Consider the following 24,554-nt stretch of genomic DNA (forward strand, 5'->3'; position numbering starts at 1 on the left):
CAGCAGCAGCAGGAAATTTGTACCTTCTCCTTGTGACCTGCGTGGGTTTTCTCCGGGTGCTCCGCTTTCCCCCCCAGACTCCAAAGGGCCTGTTTCCGTGCTCTTACTCTAAACCAAACTAAACAGGTGGCTAAACTTAAGAAGGGAGACAAAAAGAAGGAATGGGTAGACACAAAATGCTGGAGTAACTCAGCGGGACAGGCAGCTTTACTTGTCTGGAGAGACGGGATGGGTGACGCTTCGGGTCAAGTCAAGAGAGTGTATTGTCATGTGTCCCAGATAGGACAATGACATTCTTGCTTTGCTTCAGCACAACAGGATATAGTAGGCATGAATGGTCGAGACTGATTTGAGAAGGGACCCGAACCAAAATGTCACCCATCCCTTCTCTCCAGAGATGCTGCCTGTCCCGCTGAGTTACTCCAGCATTTTGTCTTCCCTCCAGGATTCCACCCTCGGCAATTCTTTGTGATTTAATGACAAAATGTAAACATAAAGCTTATGGCCTCATTTAATACAGGTTTAAATTGGTATTTTACAAGGCAGCTTTAGATCATTGCATCTGCCGGTGAACCGGGTGTGGAAGCAGCGTCTACAGATACATCAGCAACTGTGTGGTCATAGCGGCCGGCACCAGTCCTTATACTGCGGCCGCTTCCCCAAACCTCCTGTACTGTCTACATCTCTCGTTCCTCTCTCCCCTGACTCTCAGTCGGGAAAAATCTCTCGACCCGAATCGTCGCCTATTCCTTTTCTCTGGGGATGCTGCCTGACCCCCTGAGTTAACTCCAGCTTTTTGTGTCTCTATTCGCCAAAACCACAGGCCGGTCGCACTGGGCGGCGTCCAAGACATTGCACAGCAAACTGGACAAGGAAAGCAGTCTGAAGAAGGGTCCCAACCCGAAACGTCGCCCGTCCATTTTCTCCAGAGAAGCTGCCTGCTGAGTTCCTGTAACACTTTGTAACACGCTGAGTTACTCCAGCATTTTGTGTCTATATTCGGTATATACCAACATCTGCAGTTCCTTCATACCCAATGAAAGCTTGCTATCGTTTAAAGTATTTAAACCCGTAAAATAAAAACAAATCTGCCGGATCTTCAGTCTTACTGTTTGAAAAGAATCCTGGATGATTTCTTGACCAGTTTCGTGAATTAAATCTAAAGTCTAAAAACGGGTCAGAAGAATGGGCCGCGACCCCTGTCTATTCCCTCCACAGATGCTTCCTGACCCGCTGAGTTCCTCCAGCACTTTGTGTTTTGCTCGTGAGTTGAATCGGTCGCCTGGTCGCCTTTAGGTTCAATAGACAATAGGTGCAGGAGTAGGCCATTTAGCCCTTCGAGCCAGCACCGCAATTCAATGTGATCATGGCTGATCATCCCCAATCAGTACCCCGTTCCTGCCTTCTCCCCATATCCCCTGACTCCGCTATTTTTAAGAGCCCTATCTAGCTCTCTCTTGAAAGCATCCAGAGAACCCACCTCCACCTGAGGCAGAGAATTCCACAGACTCACCACTCTCTGTGAGAAAAAGTGTTTTCTCGTCTCCGATCTAAATGGCTTACTCCTTATTCTTAAACTGTGGCCCCTAGTTCTGGACTCCCCCAACATCGGGAACATGTTTCCTGCCTCTAGCATGTCCAAGCCCTTAACAATCTTATATGTTTCAATTAGATTCACTACAACGGGTGGTGAAAACCGCGCAGCACATCATCGGTGCCCCGCTCCCTGCCATGGATGCCCTCCACCGAAAACGGTGTCTGAAACGAGCTGGGAAGATCATTAAAGACCCCTCCCACCCCAACCATGGACTGTTTGCCCTCCTCCCATCAGGGAGGCGGTACAGGAGCCTCAGGTCTCGTACCAGTAGGATGAGGAACAGCTTCTACAATCATACCGTCGCATTGCTGAACTCGGAGTCCCGCCGATAGATTCCTCCGGTCCCTCCGTCCCCATTGTTTAATTATTCTGTATTTTTTATTATTCTGTATCTTTTTTTTTCTTTTTTATTTTTTTTTTTTTTTTTTTTTTTTTTAAATTTCTAAGTTCTATATTGCACTACTACGGACTGGCGCAAAACTGCATTTCGTTGTACCCATACTCAGTATTTGTGCAATGACATTAAAGTTGAATTGAATTGAATTGAATTGAATTGAAATAGATCAGCTCTCATCCTTCTAAACTCCAGAGTGTACAAGCCCAGCTGCTGCATTCTCTTAGCATATGACAGTCCCGCCATCCCGGGAATTAACCTTGTAAACCTACGCTGCACTCCCTCAATAGCAAGAATGTCCTTCCTCAAATTAGGGGACCAAAACTGCACACAATACTCCAGGTGTGGTCACACTAGGGCTCTGTACAACTGCAGAAGGACCTCTTTGCTCCCATATTCGATTCCTCGTGTTATAAAGGCCAACATGCCATTCGCTTTCTTAACTGCCTGCTGAACCTGCATGCTTACTTTCATACTCCTCGGATCCAGAAGCGAGTTGCCTCCTGCCTCTGGAGTTGTTTTTTTTTTTATCGATTAGTCATGAATGGGAAATTGTAATTGAAACATTCAACCGATGTGGAGTCACACAGTAAACTCGATGCTGGAGTCTTGAGCATAAGGCAAAACATGTTGGAGGAACTCATTGGGTCGGGCAGCCTCCGTGGAGGGAATGCACAGATGGGTTGGAACCTGTCTTCAGACTTCTATTTGCATCCCAGATACTGCCTGACCCGCTGAGTTCCTCCAGCAATTTGTTAGACCTTTTTATTTTTGGTCATAGTCATACAGCATGGAAAAAGGCCCATCAGCCCAACTTGTCCATGCCAACCAATATGCCCCCATCTATACTAGTCCCACTTGCCACCATTTCACGCGTATCCCTCTAAACCTTTCCTATCTCTGTACCTGTCTAAATGTCTTTAAATGTTATGGTACCTGCCTCAACAACTTCCTCTAGTAGCTTGTTCCATATACTCACCACCTTCTTATGTGAAAAGGTTGCCGCTCAGGTTCCTATTAAATCTTTCCCCTCTCAACTTCAAGCTATGTCCTCTTCTTCTTCTGCATTCCTCTACTCTTCATTAACCTTAGAAGACTCTTTTAAGTCTTCAGGTAAAAGCCTGAAGGTTGTACAGAGCCCGAGTGAGACCACACCTGGAGTATTGTGTGCAGTTTTGGTCCCCTAATTTGAGGAAGGACATTCTTGCTATTGAAGGAGTGCAGCGTAGGTTTACAAGGTTAATTCCCGGGATGGCGGGACTGTCATATGCTGAGAGAATGGAGCAGCTGGGCTTGTACACTCTGGAGTTTAGAAGGATGAGAGGATATCTCATTGAAACATATAAGATTGTTAAGGGCTTGGACCCACTAGAGGGAGGAAACATGTTCCTGATGTTGGGGGAGTCCAGAACCAGGGGGCCACAGTTTAAGAATAAGGAGTAAGCTATTTAGAACAGAGACGAGGAAACACTTTTTCTCACAGAGAGTGGTGAGTCTGTGGAATTCTCTGCCTCAGAGGGCGGTGGAGGCAGGTTCTCTGGATGCTTTCAAGAGAGAGCTAGATAGGGCTCTTAAAGATAGCGGAGTCAGGGGATATTGGGAGCAGGCAGGAACGGGGTACTGATTGGGGATGATCAGAAATGATCACATTGAATGGTGGTGCTGGCTTGAAGGGCCGAATGGCCTACTCCTGCACCTATTGTCTATTGTTTATTGTCTAAAAGACTCTTCATCTACCTATTAAATTCCTCTTATGATCTTTTACACCTCTATAAGATCCCACCACATCCTCCTGTGCTCCGAGGAATAAAGTCCTAGCCTGCTCAACCTCTCCCTGAAGCTCAGGCTCTCAAGGCCAGGAAACATGCTCGTAAATCTTCTCTGCACTCTTTCCAGCTTAACAGTATCTTTCTTATAGCAGGAAGGCCAATACGGAACACAATACTCCATTGGTGGTGGCCTCACCAATGTCTTGTACAACTGTAACATGACATCCCGATCTCTATACTCAAGAGACTATTATGGTCAAATAGATATAATTAGGAGCTCAAATATTTTCACAAATGTTCAAAAAGAATGCAGGAATAGGAATATGGATAGAAATAAGGAATTGTAAAGGTAAAAAGACCCTAACGGTCCCCCAAACAGAAGCCTGGATATAGGGTGCAAGTTGAATCAGGAATTAAAATTGGCATGTCGTAAATGTAATGCTATGATCCATACAGAGAGTGGTGAGTCTGTCGAATTCTCTGCCTCAGAAGGCTGTGGAGGCCGATTCTCCGGATAGATTCAAGAGAGAGCTAGATAGGGCTCTTAAAAATAGCGGAGTCAGGGGATATGGGGAGAAGGCAGGAAAGGGGTACTGATTGTGGATGATCAGCCATGATCAATTTGAATGGCGGTGCTGGCTCGAAGGGCCGAATGGCCTACTCCTGCACCTATTGTCTATTGTCTATTGAATAAAGTAGGTAATAACAGATCAGTAATTTATCCTCCATGATGAGGAAAATTTGGGAATCAGTAATCAGGAACATATATTTTCTATCTCTCTTTATCACCATTTTATTTGGCCTTCCATCACAGTGAGGAATGTGGAGGAGTCACTGTGGTGGATGTTTATGTTAAAATGTATTTTGTGTGTTCTGTTGATTTTTATTTGTATGACTGACTTGGCAAATGAAATCCCTCATATGTTCCCACAATCAGCCATGATCCCATATAAGACATGATCACATTGAATGGTGGTGCTGGCTCGAAGGGCCGAATGGCCTATTCCTGCACCTATTGTCTATTGTCTAAACCTGCCCTATCCATGTACCTGTCTAAACGTTTCTTAAACGTTGCGAAAGTCCCAGCCTCAACAACCTCCTCCGGCAGCTCGTTCAATGCATCCACCACCTTTTGTGTGTAAAAGTTACACCTCAGGTTCCTATTAAATCTTTCCTCCTCTCGCCTTAAACTTATGTCCTGCGGCTCTTGATTCCCCTGCGCTGGGCAAGAGACTCTGCGTCTACCCGATCTATGCCGCTCATGATTTTATACACCTCCAAAATAATCACCCCTCATCCTCCTGCGCTCCAAGGAATAGAGTCCCAGCCTGCCCCCAACCACTCCCTGTAGCCCAGGCCCTCGAGTCCTGGCAACATCCTCGTAAATTTTCTCAGCTTGTAAGTGCTCCAGACTAGTCCGTAAATAATCACGCGTGATTTATATCTAAATAAAACTTGGAGTTGATTATGGCCAGCGAGATGGATAGATAGACTCAAAAAGCTGGAGTAACTCAGCGGGACAGGCAGCATCCCTGGAGAGAAGGAATGGGTGACGTTTCAGGTCGAGACCCTTTCTACAGCTTTTTGTGTCTATGTTCGGTTTAAACCAGCATCTGCAGTTTCTTCCTACACGAGATGGATAGATATATCTCTTGGCAAGAGGCAGAAAGGTGGGGTTTACCCAGATCAATCGCCCGTTCTTATTTGTATGTAAATGGATGTCCAGGCGCTGCAATGACGTGGCGGTGCCTTTGGTGGGGCCATCGGTAGCAGGGTCGTGTAAAACAATGGTTAGTCGTGTGCGATAGGGGCCAGTTCAGTATGAGCCTCACTCAGCAGACCAGTGGCAGTCGGGTCACAGAGCCGCATCTGGCTGCAGCATGCGTGTGAAGCCTAACCCTGGCCATGTACGTGGGCTACATACTGGATAAAGAAGCCAGCATGTACCCGGGGTCAGTTAGACGATCAAGCATCAATCTGGCCGCACAGAACTTTGTTTCTCCCTCACAGTATTCGGAGTACGCTGGCTATCATGTGCCTAACATGGACCACCATCCCCAAAGCTCCGTGTCTTGGACCTCTCCTTATGGCCCACCCAGGGACGATTGGAGTTCCTATGGGCCGGGTCCATCGAACGCGGTGCCGGTCCAGATAAGCAACTCTTCCCCGGGCCAGGTTTCCTACAGTTCGCCCGACTACAATGCCATGACCCCTACTTCCGCAGGGATCCTTCCTCCCTTAGATTCCATCTCAGTGGGACAAACGTCCCCCAACAGTCAAAGGCGCAATCCCTATGAATGGATGAAGAAAACGACACAGATCTCCGCAGCAGGTAAGCAACGCTCTCCTAACTTCTGCAGGTTGTGTTCACAAGCCAAACGACTGGGTGTTAAATGATAGGAACAACGCGAGGGACTTTGCAATGTCAATTGCTGTGTGCAGTTGCAATAATCAAGTGACTTAACGGTTGATATAAACAAGGATATCTTATTTAATAGCGTCAATACAGCGACACTTCTTTCTTATAGAAAGATGTAGCGTTTGGCCCTTTGCTTTCATCGACACTGAAAACTGTCCAGGGGCGACGCTGGTTCGAATCTGGCCAGAGTCCAGAGTTGACTATATGCTTTACAGAATGTCTCGTGTTTCTTTTAGACTTTTATAGACATTTCTTCACGTCTCTTCGGCGGGGTGGAGATTCGATGGTCTGTAACAGTTTTACAGTCGCTGTTCCGTTTTTTATTTTCCCGCAGTAAAATCGTGTTTATTGGCTGTGTACTAAACCTCCAGTGGCAAGATCAAGCACTTGGTCTTCCCGAGGAGGGAATAATGAGTCTTTTTTTTTACACTCTGGTTTGGCTAATATGGTTGCCTTTCTGGCAATTCAGGGTTCTTGACGTTGGTTTAACAAGAAATGAAGTTATTGGCAGGTTAATGAAGGGTAATAATGATGATCCAGATTGCATCTTGCTTAATTGTTACTGGGTGCCCAGTCTCGATAGAGCCGTCCATGCAATCAATTGAATTGAATGGAACCGTTTCACCAGACTGATTCCTGGGATGTCAGGACTTTCATCTGAAGAAAGACTGGATAGACTCGGCTTGTACTCGCTAGAATTTAGAAGATTGAGGGGGGGGGTCTTATAGAAACGTACAAAATTCTTAAGGGGTTGGACAGGCTAGATACAGGAAGATTGTTCCCGATGTTGGGGAAGTCCAGAACAAGGGGTCACAGTTTAAGGATAAAGGGGAAATCTTTTAGGACTGAGATGAGAAAAATATTTTTTACACAGAGAGTGGTGAATCTCTGGAATTCTCTGCCACAGAATGTAGTTGAGGCCAGTTCATTGGCTATATTTAAGAGGGAGTTAGATGTGGCTAAAGGGATCAGGAGGTATGGAGAGAAGGCATGTATAGGATACTGAGTTGGATGAGCAGCCATGATCATATTGAATGGCGGTGCAGGCTCGAAGGGCCGAATGGCCTACTCCTGCACCTATTTTCTATGTTTCTACGTTAAGGCTAGCGTTACATCAGACCGAAAGAACAATGACAAGGCGAACAAGGGTCTCGACCCGAAACGTCACCCATTCCTTCTCTCCAGAGATGCTGCCTGTCCCGCTGAGTTACTCCAGCATTTTGTGTCTTCCAGCGAACGATGAAATGCTGGATCTACGCTCTAAACACCTTTCAGACTAAATGTGTAGGAAGGAACTGCAGATGCTGGAGTAACTCAGCGGGCCAAACAGCATCTCTGGAGAAAATGAATAGGCGACGTTTCAAAGGGTCTCGACCCGATTCCTTTTCTCCAGAGATGCCGCCCAACCCGCTGAGTTACTCCAGCATTCTGTGTCTTTAAACACCTATCAGATGCTGGCTGTCAATGTCTGCGTGTGAAAGGAGTGTTTCATTCCGCGTAGAGGTCGGCAAATTAGCTAAATGCTATCTGTTTGCTTTGCTTTAATGTTGAGGGGGAACTGCCAATATGTGGGCCAAGACCGTCTTAAGAAATCTTGCCCAATCGCATGTAACGAATCCTTCATCGTGTTCCCCACAATATTTTTGACTGAGTTATTCAGTCAGATTGTGATCATGTTATAGAATCTTACGGCACTAATTCAGGCCATTCTGCCCAGCTCGTCCATGCCAACCAAGATGTCCCATCTAAAGAAGGGTCCCGACCCGAAATGTCACCATGTTCTCTAGAGCAGCTGCCTGACCCGCGTAGTTACAATCCAGCACTTTGTGCCCTTTAGCCCCCATCTAAGTTAGTCCCATTTGCCCGCGTTTGGCCCATATCCATTTCAACCGATCCAGGTGTCTTTCAAATTGTGCCTCAACTTCCTCCTGTCCAGAGATGCAGCCTGACCTACTGAGTTACTCCAGCATTTCGTGTCTTATCTACCTCCTCTGCCAGCTCGTTCCCTATTCCCACCAACAAATGTCGGTGGACGTATCTCCTGGTCATTGATACTGTATCGTATAAGGTTGAGAATACTACACCGAGCCGTCCTTCAAACGTGTTTTCAGCGAAGGCGCTTTTGATGATTTGAAAATACTTGAAATCAATTCTTATTATTTGAAAATCAGTTTACCTGACATTAATGTCCATTTGGTGACAGCTAGCTTTATGCCAGCGACATTTCACAAAAAAATTCACAGAGAATTTCAAGTAAGATTGGTTTCTCCAATTAGAACAAAGTGGAAGAAACTAGGAACAGATCACACACACATTGTAATCGTTCGAGGTGCCATCAGCTTCAAAGACCTTTACCAAAGTTGATGCCCTTCAATCGCTTATGGCGTTTGGCAATTATTTCGATATTATCTACACGTCGTCGTCTGCCAGTGAAATGACACGCCTCTACTGAGTTGGTTTCCTGAGGAATATTGGAAATCAAGTGTCCCAATATTAACGATCAGATTGGCAAAGAAGGAGGTTTAAGGTGTGTAGGGAGGAACTGCGGATGCTGGTTTATACCGAAGATAGACATAACATGCTGGAGTAACTCAGCGGGACAGGCAGCATCTCTGGGGGAAAGGGATGGGTGACGTTTCGGGTCGGGTCTGAAGAAGAGTCCCGACCCTATTCTCTTTCTCCGGAGACTCTGCCTGACCCGCTGAGTTACTCCAGCATTCTGTGTCCATCTAGGAGGTTTAAGGTGTTAGCTCCGGGCAGCTTGGTGTTTAGAAGGCAACTGGCGAATGCAGAGAATGCTTCATCTCTAGCTCCTGCTCGAAGGTCACACAGAGGTTATTCCATAGTGAGTGTGTGTGTGTGTGTATATGTGTGAACAAAGCCGGGTCACTTCTCCCAAGCTGCCAACGTTATTCCAACACATCGTGCAGAGCTCCACCTTATTCCTGTTGTCACACTGTGGTGTGACGATTCCTCCGGCACTCCACAAGCATGTTTCAACACACTCTAATTTCCTCGGATCTCCTCACAATATTCAGCGATCGGAAAAGGCTTTTGAAAAATATATATATTGAGTTCAGTTCAGTTTAGTTTATTGCCACGTGTACCGAGGTACAGTAAAAAGCTAATTGCAGGTGGCACCTGGCACATACCCACACGCAAATGGACCAAATGCACACCTTGTACCATTCAATGGTTACAAGTATCTCTCCAGAAATAGACATGTTAGTTTGTATTCAATCAACAGAAATTCAATCAAATCCATTTAACTCTGTATGCCATTAGCCAGCAGCAAATGTGTATCAATTGAACACAATAAGTTTAGTTCCAGATAAATATTACCTATCGAGTACCGCGAAATCAGATCTACTTTTGGTTGCAGTTTTATTTAATGGAGACCCCTATTCTAGATAGCAGTGTTAGAATCCCATGCAAATTGCAGGAGGTGGGAATGAAGTCAGGCGCCGGTCGCGGTTGTAATGCTAATTTGCCATCCTGTAAACGAGCTGTGAGGTCTCGTTTCTTCATTGTTATTTGTCATATTCAGGCGGCATGCTCTTTCAACACTCTCTTCGCTTTGATATGCGCCCCTGTTACGCTTCCTAACTCCTCATTATCTGGGAACATGGACTCTTTATATTACCGGAAAGAGTGCCGATTTTCACAATAAATAATGAATGTTGTCCTCGCAGCATTGTCTGGCTCGCAATGTCCCTGAATTTTATTGCAAAGGTGAATAATACCCGTGCGGATGGCCGCGTTATAAACCGAGGTCATATTTACATAGGCTTCGTGTAACCTGTTGAATTTTAACCCATGATACACCACCAAGACGGGTCATTTCTTGTTCAAATGCAAATATGCTGCATCCGTGACCAGTGTGCAGGCATACATTCCAATTATTTCTAAGTTGGATCAACGATGCTGGATTTGAAAATCTTTACTAATGGTTTATAAGGATATCCCGAAATTAACCAACAAACTATTTCCTTTGTTTGTGACGAACCAACTTAACGTTTACAATATTTAAACCATCAAATATTAAAAAGGGTATGGAAAGTAAATAGATTTTGTGAGATAAATACAAATGTGATGGTCTTAACATAACACATGCATACATACATATACATATATACACACACACACACACACACACACATGTATATATATATATATACTTTATATATACACATTGTATATATAGTACGTATATAAGGATACATTATCTATATGTGTGTATCCTAATATACGTACTATATAGATAATGTACCCTTTTATGCGCACTATATTTATATAATGGATCCTTATATACGTACTATATATATATAATACGTACACACACAACTATGTAAATATATATGTATATCTGTGTGTGTGTATGTATGTTTGTGTGTGTGTGTGTATATATATATATCTGTGTATGTGTGCGTATATATATGTGTGTGTATATATGTATATGTTTGTATGCATGTGTTATGTTAAGACCAATCACATTTGTATTTATCTCACAAAATCTATTTACTTTCCATATATATACGTTATATACAACGTACACACACACACATCTATGTGCATATGTATATACAATATAACCTTTCAATAGGAAAGGCACAGTGTAAGGGGAAACAGTTTAAAATGTTAATGTCTAATATTTTCTACATTCTAAATCACTTCAAATAGTTGTTAATACTTACCTACAGTAAGTAAATCGTGATGTATTATTTTGAGGACAAATGCTAATATCAACGCAGTCATATTTCACGAAGATGCCCCTAAATTGTTTATTTGGGGAGGATTTATCGAAATACCATTGTCTATGAAAAAGTGGTTTTTAAAGAGCGATCGATATTGTGGTCAGTTAGTATAAACTACCAGATGAATTAAGTAAATGTCAAGAATAGGCCACACTATAAATGAAAACCAACTTACCGTTTGCAACATTTAGAAAGTAAACCATCACATATTACCAGATGTCATATAACAATCCTTAAAATATATGTGGCTCCCTCTTTATTTGTCGGCCAAGGAGCCTGGGGATGTTCAGGTAAATGCTGACGTTTTCAATGTTATTTTTAGGCAAAAAAAATGCTTTAAAGATGAAAGTCGACGCCGCTGCTTGTTTATGCGAAGTAAATCAAACAGATTGTCCTGTGATCCAGCTACTAGAAAATCAACCTTTTGTAAAATTGGCTTGTAGCTCTTTGTATGGAGCCTGTTGGTTTTATCATATGAATGTGGTGTTGTTAAATAGTCCACAAACTGGGTGTGTGCTTCATCGAGTCGTCTGTTCCTATCTCTCAATTACTGGGATTAGATTAACGAACTGCAAATGTTTACAAGAAGTAAAAGCTTTTGAGGAGAGATGGCCTTTTTTTCCCCCCGCTATTTAGATTGAGATTTCAAAAAATCCAAAATGTTTTGTCCCGAACCGGACAATGAAATTCTTACTTGCAGCAGCACAACAGATATTTAAACATAGTACTTTGTAAAACCCATAATAAACACAAAGTTCACTATATTAAAAACCAACAAATGCGTAGATGCAAAAAGTAATGTACCGAAGTTATATATACCGTGTTTGGCAGTTATATTTGTAAATAAAATATCATTTTACAATAATATAATACATGTTTTTGTTCATGAAAATCTGGAGTTCTGCTTTAAATTAAGTTTCAGCGTTGGGCAATTGGGAACTAATGTGAACAGGAGTGTTTTGTTCAATGTGGGACATGGTGGAGTCCGTGGAAAACTGGGCTGCCGAAAATGACACTTCGGTGGTGTCATTTCGTACACCTAACTACATTTTGTTTTGAGAACTTACTTATCTGGGAAACAACTTTGATGGGAATTCATTGCTTATAGAAGCAATGGTCATGTTTAACAGCAAGACGCTGCACTTAGATTGCTGAAGACATTTGAATTTGGCGAACCCGATGTGCTTTAAATTGTTCCGTATCTGTCAATATCCCATGACCAAAATCACTGGTTTATTAGCACACAAAAAAGGTGGGACATTGTATGTATCGAGAAGGGAGTTCCTTTTAATTGTTACTACAGATATAAACGATTTAAAATATAAGAAATCTGAAGAAGGGTCTCGATCCGAAACGTCACCTATTCATTTTCTCCAGAGATTCTGCCCCTCCCGCTGTGTTGCTCCAGCGTTCTGTGTCTATCCTCGGTTTAAACCAGCATCTGAGGTTCCTTCATACACTTTTAAAATATTATGCGCGTCAGAGCGCTTCAGTGGAACATTAATTTACTTGATATCCTCCACTGATTAAATGTGATTCTGTATCTCGAAGAATTGCAAATTTATTTATTTACATTCTTCAAATGCAGAACATTATAATGTTGTTTGAAATGCGAGCAATTCTATTATCGGTAGCTATGATAAATCAGATAACGATGACAATCAACTACCAATCTGGACAGGCAGCATCTCTGGAGAGAAGGAATGGGTGCCGTTTCGGGTCGAGACCCTTCAATCCGAAGAAGGGTCTCGGCCCAAATGTCACCCATTCCTTCTCTCCAGACATGCTGCCTGTGTCGCAGAGTTACTCCAGCAGTTTGTGCCTATCTTCGGTTTAAACCAGCACCTGCAGTTCCTCGAAATATTAAACTGGGCTCCCAAAACTAGTACGCGCTGATTAGAAAATACCATTGAAGCGTCTGACAGCCAGCGAATGGCCAAAAAGCCGGCTTTCACAACCTGGTCGTTTTGAATTCGCTTTTTATGTGTGTGTTTACTTTTTAAACGTCGTTTTCCAGGTAAAACTCGGACAAAAGACAAATACAGAGTGGTTTATACAGACCATCAGAGACTTGAGTTGGAGAAAGAATTTCACTACAACAGGTACATCACAATCAAGAGAAAAGCTGAACTCGCATCTATACTTGGACTCTCTGAAAGACAGGTTCGTTAGCATCAATTGTTTGGGTACAGATTTCTGCCCCGTTGTTGGCGGAATTTTATAGATTTTAAATTCCACTTACGCTGTGACCCCTCCCTCACACTGCATGGGTTATAAAGGTTATTTATATGTATCTGTACAATGTAAATGGTTCCATTGTAATCATATATTGTCTCTCCGCTGATAGACATAAAATGCTGGAGTAACTCAGCGGGCCAGGCAGAGAATCTCTGGGTGACGTTTCGGGTCGAGACCCTTCTTCAGACTAGTTAGCACTTTTCACCGTACCCCGGGGGCCAAGGAAAGAGCGTTCACGTCGCGGCCCTGTTTCAACCAATCTTTCCACCACCACGCACAAGAAGCACAAGAAGCGCAAGACAGACACCATTGTGCAGATGCCGAGAAGTGTGTTCAGCTCTGGCTGAACAACTTCTAATCTTGTGTGTGGACTCGATAAGAAGACCGTACCCCGGTACACGTGACAGTAAACGAAACTAGACTTATAGCTGTGACCCAAGAACTGATCTCTGTGATAAACAAATGAATCAGAAATCGCCAGCTTGCCAACAATCCATTTATTCCTATTCTTTGCTTTCTGTTCAATTCCCAATTACAACCCAGGACTGAATAAATGCAAGATCTCCTTTTTTTGTCTAAAATATCTTACAAAATTTGCCTGAAGAAGGGTCTTGACCCAAAACGTCACCCATTCCTTTTCTCCAGAGATGCTGCTGGTCTCACTGAGTTACTCCAGCATTTTAGACAATAGACAATAGGTGCAGGAGTAGGCCATTCGGCCCTTCGAGCCAGCACCGCCATTCAATGTGATCATGGCTGATCATCCCCAATCAGTACCCCGTTCCTGCCTTCTCCCCACATCCCCTGACTCCGCTATCTAGCTCTCTCTTGAAACTATCTAGAGAACCGGCTTCCACCGCCCTCTGAGGCAGAGAATTCCACAGACTCACAACTCTGTGTGAGAAAAAGTGTTTCCTCGACTCCGTTCTAAATGGCTTACACCTTATTCTTAAACTGTGGCCCCTGGTTCTGGACTCCCCCAACATCGGGAATATGTTTCCTGCCTCTAGCGAGTCCAAACCCTTAACAATCTTATATGTTTCAATAAGGTCCCCTCTCAGCCTTCTAAACTCCTGAGTGTACAAGCCCAGCCGTTCCATTCTCTTAGCATATGACAGTCCTACCATCCCGGGAATTAACCTTGTAAACCTACGCTGCACTCCCTCAATAGCAAGAATGTCCTTCCTCAAATTAGGGGACTAAAACTGCACACAATACTCCAGGTGTGGTCTCACTAGGGCCCTGTACAACTGCAGAAGGACCTCTTTGCTTCTATACTCGACTCCTATTGTTATAAAGGCCAAGATGCCATTCGCTTTCTTCACTGCTTGCTGTACCTGCATGCTTACTTTCATAGATGATGAATAAGATTTTGTGTCTATTTTCAGTGTAAACAAGCATCTGCTGTTCCTTCCTGCACAATACTTACTGATTGTTGCTGAGGTCATGATTTAGAAGGTCATAAGTGATAGGAGCAGAATTAGACCATTCAGCCCATCAAGTCGAGTCTGCCATTCAATCAGGGCCGATCTAACTCTCCCTCCGAACCCCATTCTCCTGCCTTCTCCCCATAACCCCTGACACCCATACTAATCAAGAATCCATCTATCTCTGCCTTAAAAATATCTATGGACTTGGCCTCCACAGCCTTCTGTGGCAAAGAATCCAACGGGTTCACCACCCTCTGACTAAATAAATTCCTGCTTATCTCCTTCCTAAAGGAATGTCCTTTAATTCTGAGGCTATGCCCTCTAGTCCTAGACTCCCCACTAGTGGAAACAACCTATCCACATCCAAGACTTCATTGTTTTATTGTTTTCATTTGATTCCACTCAGGTCAAAATCTGGTTCCAGAATCGAAGGGCTAAGGAGCGAAAGATGACCAAGAAACAGTTGGCTCAGTCTGACGGCTGTCTAACTCACCACGGGCCTGGTCCAGGAAGTCCTGTGGAGATGGCAGGCCAGATGTTGCTTGGAGGCCACATCTCGGGGGGCCCATCTGTTGGGAATATGGCTCAAGTAACTGTCACACTCTAATCAGTGCACGACCACAAGGACCTCAAAGCTTCTGAGGATGATCCAGCCACATGCCGAGGATTATGTACAGAGAGCACTCCATTTAAGAGAAAAGACTCTTTACATTTTCGGAAGATGTGAATTTTTTCAAGAATATCAGGGAGCGAATCACGATTTGTTAATAGGTGATCGCCAGTGGACGTTGTTTGTGCAAATCAACCTTTGCTTGAACTTTAAAATGATTCAGAAGATTTTTGTCTAAAGTCTTCATTACATTCCTCACCACACTGCATGATAATTCCTCTTTTTGAAGTATCAGTATGGACATGTAACGCTAATACACATTTTGAAATCAAAACATTCCAGCTACTTGACTAAGAAGGTGAATTCAATTCAATGATACTTTGTTGTCACACGTACCTAGGTACAGTGAAATGCTTTGTTTGGTACCTAACCCGGTAAAATCATACAGCAGACCTCACCTCGGCAGTACACAAGTGTCGCCACCTTTTGGCGCCGATGTGTTCAAAAGTTCACCGAACAGTCTTATCTACTGAGGTAAAACGTTACCGCCAGATATGAACAGACAGCAGAATGCATCATTTTGCCTGTTATGTTATTAAATGGAGGGTTTATACTCTGTAAGCTATGTCACAATATACAGCTGCTTTGCCAAAATATATGATGATTGTTCAACAAATTGGATTCCATTTGCAAGTACTGTACCTTATTTTTAATCTAAAATGTATAATACAACAACAAAGTGACATCAGCCTTATGCATTTGACTACCAGTATGAAACTAGAACTGGGTTGCCACTCTTGTAGCTTTTAATGGTATGTATGTATGTGTGGGTGGGGGTGAGGGGGGGTTTGTTAAACACAATCTAAATAAAACAAGCTTTTCAATCGTGTAGGATATCAATCGAACCCCTGCTTGTTGAACTATTGTTTGGTATGTCACGGAATGTCATCTTATTACTTTGCGTCTCCAAAACTGTCAAATGTAACATAAAAACAAGGGAGGCACAAGAGGATGCAGATGTTGGAATCTTCAGCAAAAGCAACATGCTGGAGGAACTCAGCGAGTGCAGAAAAAGGGTGTTGATTCAAACCATCATCTGTCTGTTCCCTCCACAGATGCTGCCTGACCTGTTGAGGTCTTCCAGCACTTTATTTTTCAAGAGAGTCAAGAGTGTTTAATTGTCAAATGTACTGACAATGGTATGTTGTAACCCTTTACACACGCAAGCTACTTTATCTCTGCATATTTATTGGGGTTTGTATATCTTTACACAAATACGTGCATAGTGTTTTCCAATTATATTATGTGCAATGATATGCCAATGAAGTTTCTTCAATCTAAATTGTTGCAAAAAGATGAAAATTACAAAACAAAGAGCTACGTTGGGCTGGAGTTGACCTACTGCCCACACTCTTTGCCCACAGTCCCTGCTAACCCATGTGTATCAAGGATTGATGTGGTGGGCCAAATAAGCTTCTGGTCCCACATATAGAAGCAGTCCAGCAAAATGTAGGAAGGCATCAGCAGCAAGTTGACTTCAGACAACAAACTGCTGAGGCCTCATCCCCAGAACACTTGCCACGCCATAGAGCCTCAGATCCTTCAACGTCTGTTGTCAAGTATGTTAAAACACTCAGAAATAATTAAACACATAAAATAAAGTGATTAAAATCCAGGCAACTGAATTTGCCTATTCCCATCCAATCTATGGATTTGAGAACTTCCATTCAAATTAATCACGTTGCTACTCTTATGCAAGACATACAGGCATAATATAGGAGAAGTAGATTCCTCAGCTTTACACTGGAATCTACAACTCCCGACTATGGAGTGCAGTATTAGAAAAGAGACTGGTGCATCTTCCAACACTCAGAACATCTGTGTCATATAATAGCTCAGCATACGTCTAGGACTCAAGGAACTGCAGATTATGGAATCTTGAGCAAAACACAAATTGCTAGATGAACTCAGCAGGTCATGCAGCGTCTATAGAGGACATGGACAGACGGCATTTCGGGTTGGGTCTGAAGAAGGATGCCGGCCTGAAAGGTCACCTGTCCATTCCCTTCGCAGATGTTGCCTGACCCACCAAGTTCCTCCAACAAATTGGGTATTGCACAACTTAAATCAACTTGCCCCACACAACTCCATTAAACTGTGAACTTCTCACCTTAATGCCCTCTGGTCTGATGTTTTTCACAGGGAGATTATTCCCATGGACTATTCTAATTACAAAATTCATCTACATCGACCATCATAAAAACAGAAAATGTTGGAGATATTCAACAGGTCATGTAACACCTGTGAGAGAGAAACCCTGAGTTAATATTACAGGTCATTAAGTCTGAATCAACATTTATCTTCCAATCATTTCTCCAATAATGACTTCAGAAGGATGGTTGTTGTGGCTCAGTTGATGGCATCTCCACAAGTCAAAATGTTATAGGTTCAAATCCTATTCTGGAGATTGGAATATAAATGTTTAAAATGATAATCTAGGAGAAATAGGAATACTTTATTGTCACATGTGACTAAGCACAGTGAGATTCTTTGCTTGCATACACAATGTATACAAATAGCAGCCATCTACGGCACTGACAAAGTTACAAAGCACGCCGAGTCCCCCTTTTGTCCCCCCTTCCCCCCCACCACAGTGGTTCCCCCACACCGGATCCCCATTGTCCTTTGTCCCCTCCCCCCCATTGTCTAGCGATTATGAGCCAGACTATCTGAATGAAAGTTTTTCTTGGTATGAGAAATTAGTAATCAGAAATTATAATATTTTCATTGTTATCTGTAAAATAAATTGAACTTGATGGTGTTCACATATTTAAACCCTGTGCAAAGTTCCTTTAAATTAAAATCCATTTGAACAGGTACATGAATGGGATAGGTTTAGAGCCAAATGGGCCAAATGTAGGCAGGTGGGACAGTATAGATGGGGCATGTTGGTCGACATGGGCAATTTGGGCCAAAGGGCCTATACCATGCTGTACGACTATGACAATATGACTTAAGGTTGGAAAAAGTTTTTAATGTAAGAAAAGCACTGATGCCAGATTTTGCCAAATGGAAAACAAAAGGTTTCAGTGGTTTCTGGCTCGTGATTACTTTTACAAATGTTTTCGACTTTATGTTTTTGATGGATCAATTTTTTAAATTATTCACTTTATACATCCAACACAGAAGTCTGAAGAAGGGTTTCGGCCCGAAACGTTGCCTATTTCCTTCGCTCCATAGATGCTGCTGCACCCGCTGAGTTTCTCCAGCATTTTTGTGTACCTTCGATTTTCCAGCATCTGCAGTTCCTTATTAAACACAAAATCTTGAAGTCAGGTTTGATTATCTGCTCCAGATGATTTCACTGGGTCATCTGATGTTGGTCGGTATGGGCAAGTTGGGCCGATGGGCCTGTTTCCACGCTGTATGACTTTATAACTTAAAATAGCTGGATAACTGGTGTTTTGCAATACATATCCATTTTCCTCTTTAACTTCAGCATTGTTACCTGTGAAGATTAGCAGATTATATCAGTAGGTACCGATTAAAACCAGTTGTCAAATTTCTGATGCGTGAGATGACACGGTTAGACTGTAATTTTGCCGTTTTTTGCTTGATACAACCACATCAAAATACTGAAGTGGTCAGCAGCCTCTAGGAATAGGAAATATCACAATTGCAGTTTGCAGGCACTAACGGAATGCCAAAAAAAAAAAACATTCAGCACTGTATAAACTTCCATGGAAAGGATATTGCTGTCTATCAACCCTTCAGCAAATTCAGTTTTTACTTTGAACCTCCAGCACCTTTTTCATTTTATCATTGTGTTTTTCCTGTACCCTAAGTGCTGTAATGCTCTGATTTCCACAATGGACTGCAAGTGTAATCAACTCTAAAGTAAAGAGACCATCTAGTTACTACATAATGACGTGTATTTTGAGGTGCCTCTTTAATATATGTCTTTTAAGATGTTTTGGGGATTGATCATGTGGTACCAGGCCTCAAGTGTGAAGAGAAAAGGAAGAGGAGTTACTTCACAAGCAGTTGGTGGCCCATAGGCCTTTTTATCAGGTGTGAACTAAAATGAAGGAGGGTAACTTCACAAGATGACTGAATCACTTGAACTGCTTCATCACATGAGAACTAGAATAAAGGATCTGCTATTTCACATGCATGGGACCACTATGTTCCTAAAAGCTGTAGAAAATATGAGTTTCTGTATGTCTATTGGAAAGATATTGTGCAAGAATCTGCTCCTTTGGAGTATTTTATGTTAGATTTCAAAATGCTTCAGTTAATTAATTCCGAAGCAAAAACAAAACAATATTGTTGGAAATCTAAAACAATAATATCATGCTGTGAATACTTAGCAGCTTTGAAGGAGAGTGTTCATTTTTAAACCCCAATGATTTTTCATCAGAATTAAATTACTTCTGAAATGTTATTATAGTTGTAGAAGGTGCCACAGGTAATCTTTTTCGCAGCACAAAATTACAACTAATTTTAAAGAAGGGTTCCGACCTGAAACGTCACAAATCTGAAAAAGGGTGCCGACCTGAATGTCGCCCATCCGTTTTCTCCAGAGATGCTGCCTGACCCACTGATTTACTCCAGCACTTTGTGTGTTATCTTCAATATAAACAGCATCTGCAGTTCCTTACAACAAATTAATTTTGGTTTCAGTCAGAATATTGGCCACAATAGTTTTTAACATGGGATATTGCATCCCTTGGTGTGGGTTCTTGCATCCATGTTAACAAATCATGTTTTAACTTCTAACATTTTAACTTTAAGTGGCAAGTAACGTTTGCTCCATAAGTGCCAGGAAATTACTATTCTGAGGAGAGTCCAGCCACAATAAAAGGTGAAAATGCTGGAAATACTTAGGTCAAGCAGCACCTATTGGGACAAAAAAAATATTAATTTCAGGATGATACTTTCCAATAAATCTTGATATTTAATGCGATTATCACTGCTGAGGTGACTACAATCCAAAACCTGGGGGGTCACCAGAAACTCAAATGAACTCAAAAGATGGCACAGTGGCGCAGCGGTAAAGTTGCTGACAGCACCAGAGACCCAGGTTCGATATTGACTATGGGTGCTTGTCTATACAGAGTTTGTACGTTCTCCCCGTGACTATGTAGGGTTTTCTCCGGGGTCTTCAGTTTCCTCGCATACTCCAAAGACGTACGTTTTTGTAGGTTAATTGGCTTGGTATACATGTAAAATTGTCCCTAGCGTATGTAGGATAGAGTTGATGTGTGCAAGGATCGCTGGCTGGTGCGGACTCGGTGGGCCGAAGGGCCCGTTTCCGTGCTGTATCTCTGAAACTAAAACTAAGCTAGCCGTCTGTCCGGTGTGGCTGGCTGCAAGAGCAGGTCAAAAGCTCCTGGGTAACCTGTGACGTGATGCCCAGTTGATGACAGCTTGGATCCCAGCCTGCAAGCAAGTGTAAATGCAAGCATCATCTGAACACGACAGCATGACCACCGAGGACTTGAGTGACTTTGGTTCTTGAGTGTATTCATCTCAGATTGTTCAATTCCCCTCACAGAACGAATAAAAGCTGCACTCCCTCGGAAACAGTGTTGGATGGGAAGTGCAGCATTGGGGTAATAAAACAGCCTTGTTTGAAAAAAACAATAAAATATTTTCTGGATACTAGGAACTACATGTGCTAGCTGGAGCAACTCAGCCAGTCAGGCAGCATTTCTGGAGAACATGTACAGGTGACATTTCGGGTCAAGACCCTTCTTCAGTCCCGACTGAAAAGTCATCTATCCATCTTCTCCAGAGATGCTGCCTGACCCGCTGAGTTACTCCAGCATTTTGTGTCTTTTCCTTTTGTAAACCAGCATCTGCAGTTCCCTGTGTCTCAATAGCCTCGTTTAATACTGATCTTCATTGAGAATGGCTCTGTAGGCTTGCTGGTTAAGAACCTGGCTTGCATGGCATCAATGAAGCGACGGGGATGAATTTCTATGAACAGCCCATTTTGAGGTAGGTACACACTCCCTCCTGGCCGATGAAAGTCATACAGCGGTATTGCTCCCTGCATTTGTATTGGAGTATCACAAGATGAAGAACATATTCACTTAACTTCTAAATAGACAAAATCCACAATGTAAATCAGCGTGCAGACCTTCAGTCACTGGATGGAGGTGATTGTGGAGGACCTTGGCAATGATATGGCCTGTGATAGTCAGCAGGAAAGTCTCTCTGTAGTTACCACTGTTAGATCATCTTCTTTCTGAAACCTGACCAGAATTACGTTACAAATTTTTTAGGCGACCAAGAGAATTGATGAGGCCGTAGCAATCAATATTGTCTATTTAGATTTCACCTAGACCTTTGATAATATCCCACGTGGAAGACTGGTAGAGAAGCGTAGAATACAGGGGGAGATAGCAAATTGGATATATAGTTGGCTTGGTAGTAGGAGAGAGATTAGTGGAGGTTTGCCTTTCAGATCGGAGATCTGTAACCATTGGTGCGCTTCAGGGATCGGTGCTGAGTGCTTTATTGTTTAACATATATGTGAATGATTTGGAAGAGAATGTTGGTGGCATTATTAGTAAGTTTGAAGATTACATAAAGATTGCCAATACATTGGATAATGAAGGAGAAGATGAAGAAGGTTGGCTAAGGACACAGGATTTAGATCAACTGGGAAACTGGGCAAGAGAATGGCTGGTGGAATTGAACCTTAACAAGTGCGAAGTCATGCATTTTGAGGTTCAACTTGGTCAGGACATGTGAATGGCAGGGCAAGCTATCTATATCTATATTACTAAAAGTCTGATCCTGACCACTTCCTGTTGTTCTGTAGTATATTGATTTTAGAAAAAACGCTGCCACTTACGGCTGTGATTTGTGGCCATCTTACTCAGAGACCCCCTCCGCAGCGCAGGACAAGAGGATTTTTTCCATCGATTAAAAATAAGTTATTAACGTTTAAAAAATGTTGAGATTCTCTCCTGAAGGCCACGCCCCTCCCGGAGGGACTATAAAACCCGGAAGAGTTGAGTGCCTCAGTCAGTCTCTGCAAGATGGGGGAGCGAGAGGGTCACATCTCTCAGTCTGACCTGTGAATAACACTGAACACATGTCTACTAAACTGAGAGTGGTTTTACTGACCTGTCAGTGCCCTTAATGTGGTTTGAAAATATAGTTTGGAAATGTTAAAGCTGTGTTGCCTTTGGTTTGAAAATGCTAAGCTGTGTTGCGTTTGGTTCGGAAATGCTAAAGTTGTGTTGCCTTGGGTTTGGAAATGCTAAAGCTGTGTTGTCTTTGGTTTGGAAATGTGACTTTGCACTACTAAAGGAACTTTCATTGTGCAATTCAGTAGGAAGTTCTAGAAAGTGGGGGTGTGGAGGGCACACTACGGTCTGTATCAGTGGTGCTGAAGTGGAGATGGTCGAGAGCTTCACACTTTTGGGTGTAAATATCAGCAACAATTTATCCTGATCCAACCACATTGGTGTCTCAGCCATGAAAGCACTTCAGCAGTTTTACTTCCTCAGAAGATAATTCAGATTAGACATTAGGCACAAAGTGCTGGAGGAACTCAGCGGGTCAGGCAGCATCTCTGCATAAAAAGGATGGGTGACGTTTCGGGTCAGGAGTCTTCCATGTCTCCAATGACTCTTAGAAATGTCTACAGATGCACCAGAGAAAGCATTCTATCTAGATGCATCACAGCTTGGAATTGCAATAGCTCTGCTCAAGACTACAAGAGGCTGCATTATGGCCTGGTATAGCAACTCGAATGCCCACGAATAAAGATTACAAAAATCTTTGAAAGATTACAAAAAAAATGTGGATACTGCCCAGTGCATCACAGGTTCTGACCTCCCCACAATTGAAATGATCTGCAAGAGGCACTGTGTCAAAAAGGCAGATTTCATTCTTGCCATCAGGAAGAAGTTATAGCTGTCTGGAAACTACAGCATCCAAGTTTAGGAGTAGCTACTTCCAAACAACCATCAGGCTATCGAGTACAAACTTCAACTATCCTCCAAACTGCCCTGATTGTACTAGGGACTTTGGATTTTGTTTTTGTACGAAATTATTTTGTACATTTATTGAACTTCTTGTTGTTTTGCAACTTGCAACTACTCAGTACTATGTATAAAAAATCTGTTGTGCTGCTGCAACTAAGAATTTCATTGTTGCAGTTGGGGGCTATGGGTGAGTGGTGGAATATTGCGTAGCGGGAACGGGGCCCAACGGGTCCCACTTGGTCCAGTATGACACTAAAACTCTCATGAAAATTGTTTATAATGGTGTTTACAGAGTAGTATATTCTCTTGACTCTCTCGAGTAGCTTGGTTGGAAACTAGGGACTTTATATTCATTTTTTTCACTATATTGTATTTTTTATGTAACTTTTTTTTCGGTTTGTTATACTATCTATTGAGTGCTGTGTATACAAACCTGTTGTGCTGCTGCTGCTGGCTACAGCTGTGAGAATTTCATTTTTTTCCCGACACAAGGGTACATAATCGTGACAGGAAAACACTCTCCCCCCTCCCCCCCTCTCTCTCCCTGTCTCCCCTCCTTCTCTCCATCTCCCTCTATTGTGGCCCGGTGGTCACTGGATGTTTTCAAGAGTTAGATTTAGCTCTCAGGGCGAAAGGAATCAAGGGATATGGGGAACTGATTTTAGATGATCAGTCATTGATCACATTGAATGTCTCCAAGGGCCGAATGGCCTACTCTTGCTGTTTTTCTCAGTTTCTCTCTCCTCACTCACACTCTTTACTCTTCCAGGAGCCGCCGCCATCGTCGAACGACGACCTACCCCCACGTGACCGTCAAAGCGCGCCCCCGCCCAAAGATCATAGAGGAGCGCTCCTCTACGATCTTTGCTCCCGCCCGCCGACCCCACGTGACCGTCAAAGCGTGCCCCCGCCCGCCGACCCCACGTGACCGTCAAAGCGTGCCCCCGCCCGCCGACCCCACGTGATCGTCAAAGCGCGCCCCCGCCCGCCGACCCCACGTGACCCTCGCCTGCTCTCAGGCGGATCTTCAAGCCAAAGATCGGCCCGCTTGCCCACGTGACCCTGATCCAAGCGCGCAGCCGGCCCCACGTGACCCTGGTCCAAGCGCGCAGCCGGCCCCACGTGACCCTGGTCCAAGCGCGCAGCCGGCCCCACGTGACCCTGGGTCCAAGCGCGCAGCCGGCCCCACGTGACCCTGGGTCCAAGCGCGCAGCCGGCCCCACGTGACCCTCCTCTCTTGCTCAGGCGATTCTTTGCTTCAACCCGCCCGCTTGCCCACGTGACCCTCGTCCGCGCCCACCGCCCGCTTAACCGACCTGTCCATCAACCCGCCACGG

General features: G+C 43.4%; 1 protein-coding gene across 1 annotated transcript; it reads left to right on the top strand.

Annotated features, from left to right (window-relative positions):
* Positions 1 to 5,665: 5,665 nt before the first annotated feature.
* LOC116979302 (homeobox protein CDX-1-like) lies at positions 5,666 to 24,444 on the top strand. Its single transcript, XM_033030911.1, has 5 exons — positions 5,666 to 6,092; positions 12,951 to 13,096; positions 15,008 to 15,190; positions 23,987 to 24,141; positions 24,237 to 24,444. Exons 1-5 carry the CDS (start codon positions 5,666 to 5,668, stop codon positions 24,442 to 24,444), a joined length of 1,119 nt encoding a protein of 372 aa, XP_032886802.1.
* The last annotated feature ends 110 nt before the right edge of the window (positions 24,445 to 24,554 follow it).

The sequence above is a fragment of the Amblyraja radiata genome, chromosome 12 (assembly GCF_010909765.2).
Source record: "Amblyraja radiata isolate CabotCenter1 chromosome 12, sAmbRad1.1.pri, whole genome shotgun sequence".
Classification (NCBI taxonomy): domain Eukaryota; kingdom Metazoa; phylum Chordata; class Chondrichthyes; order Rajiformes; family Rajidae; genus Amblyraja; species Amblyraja radiata.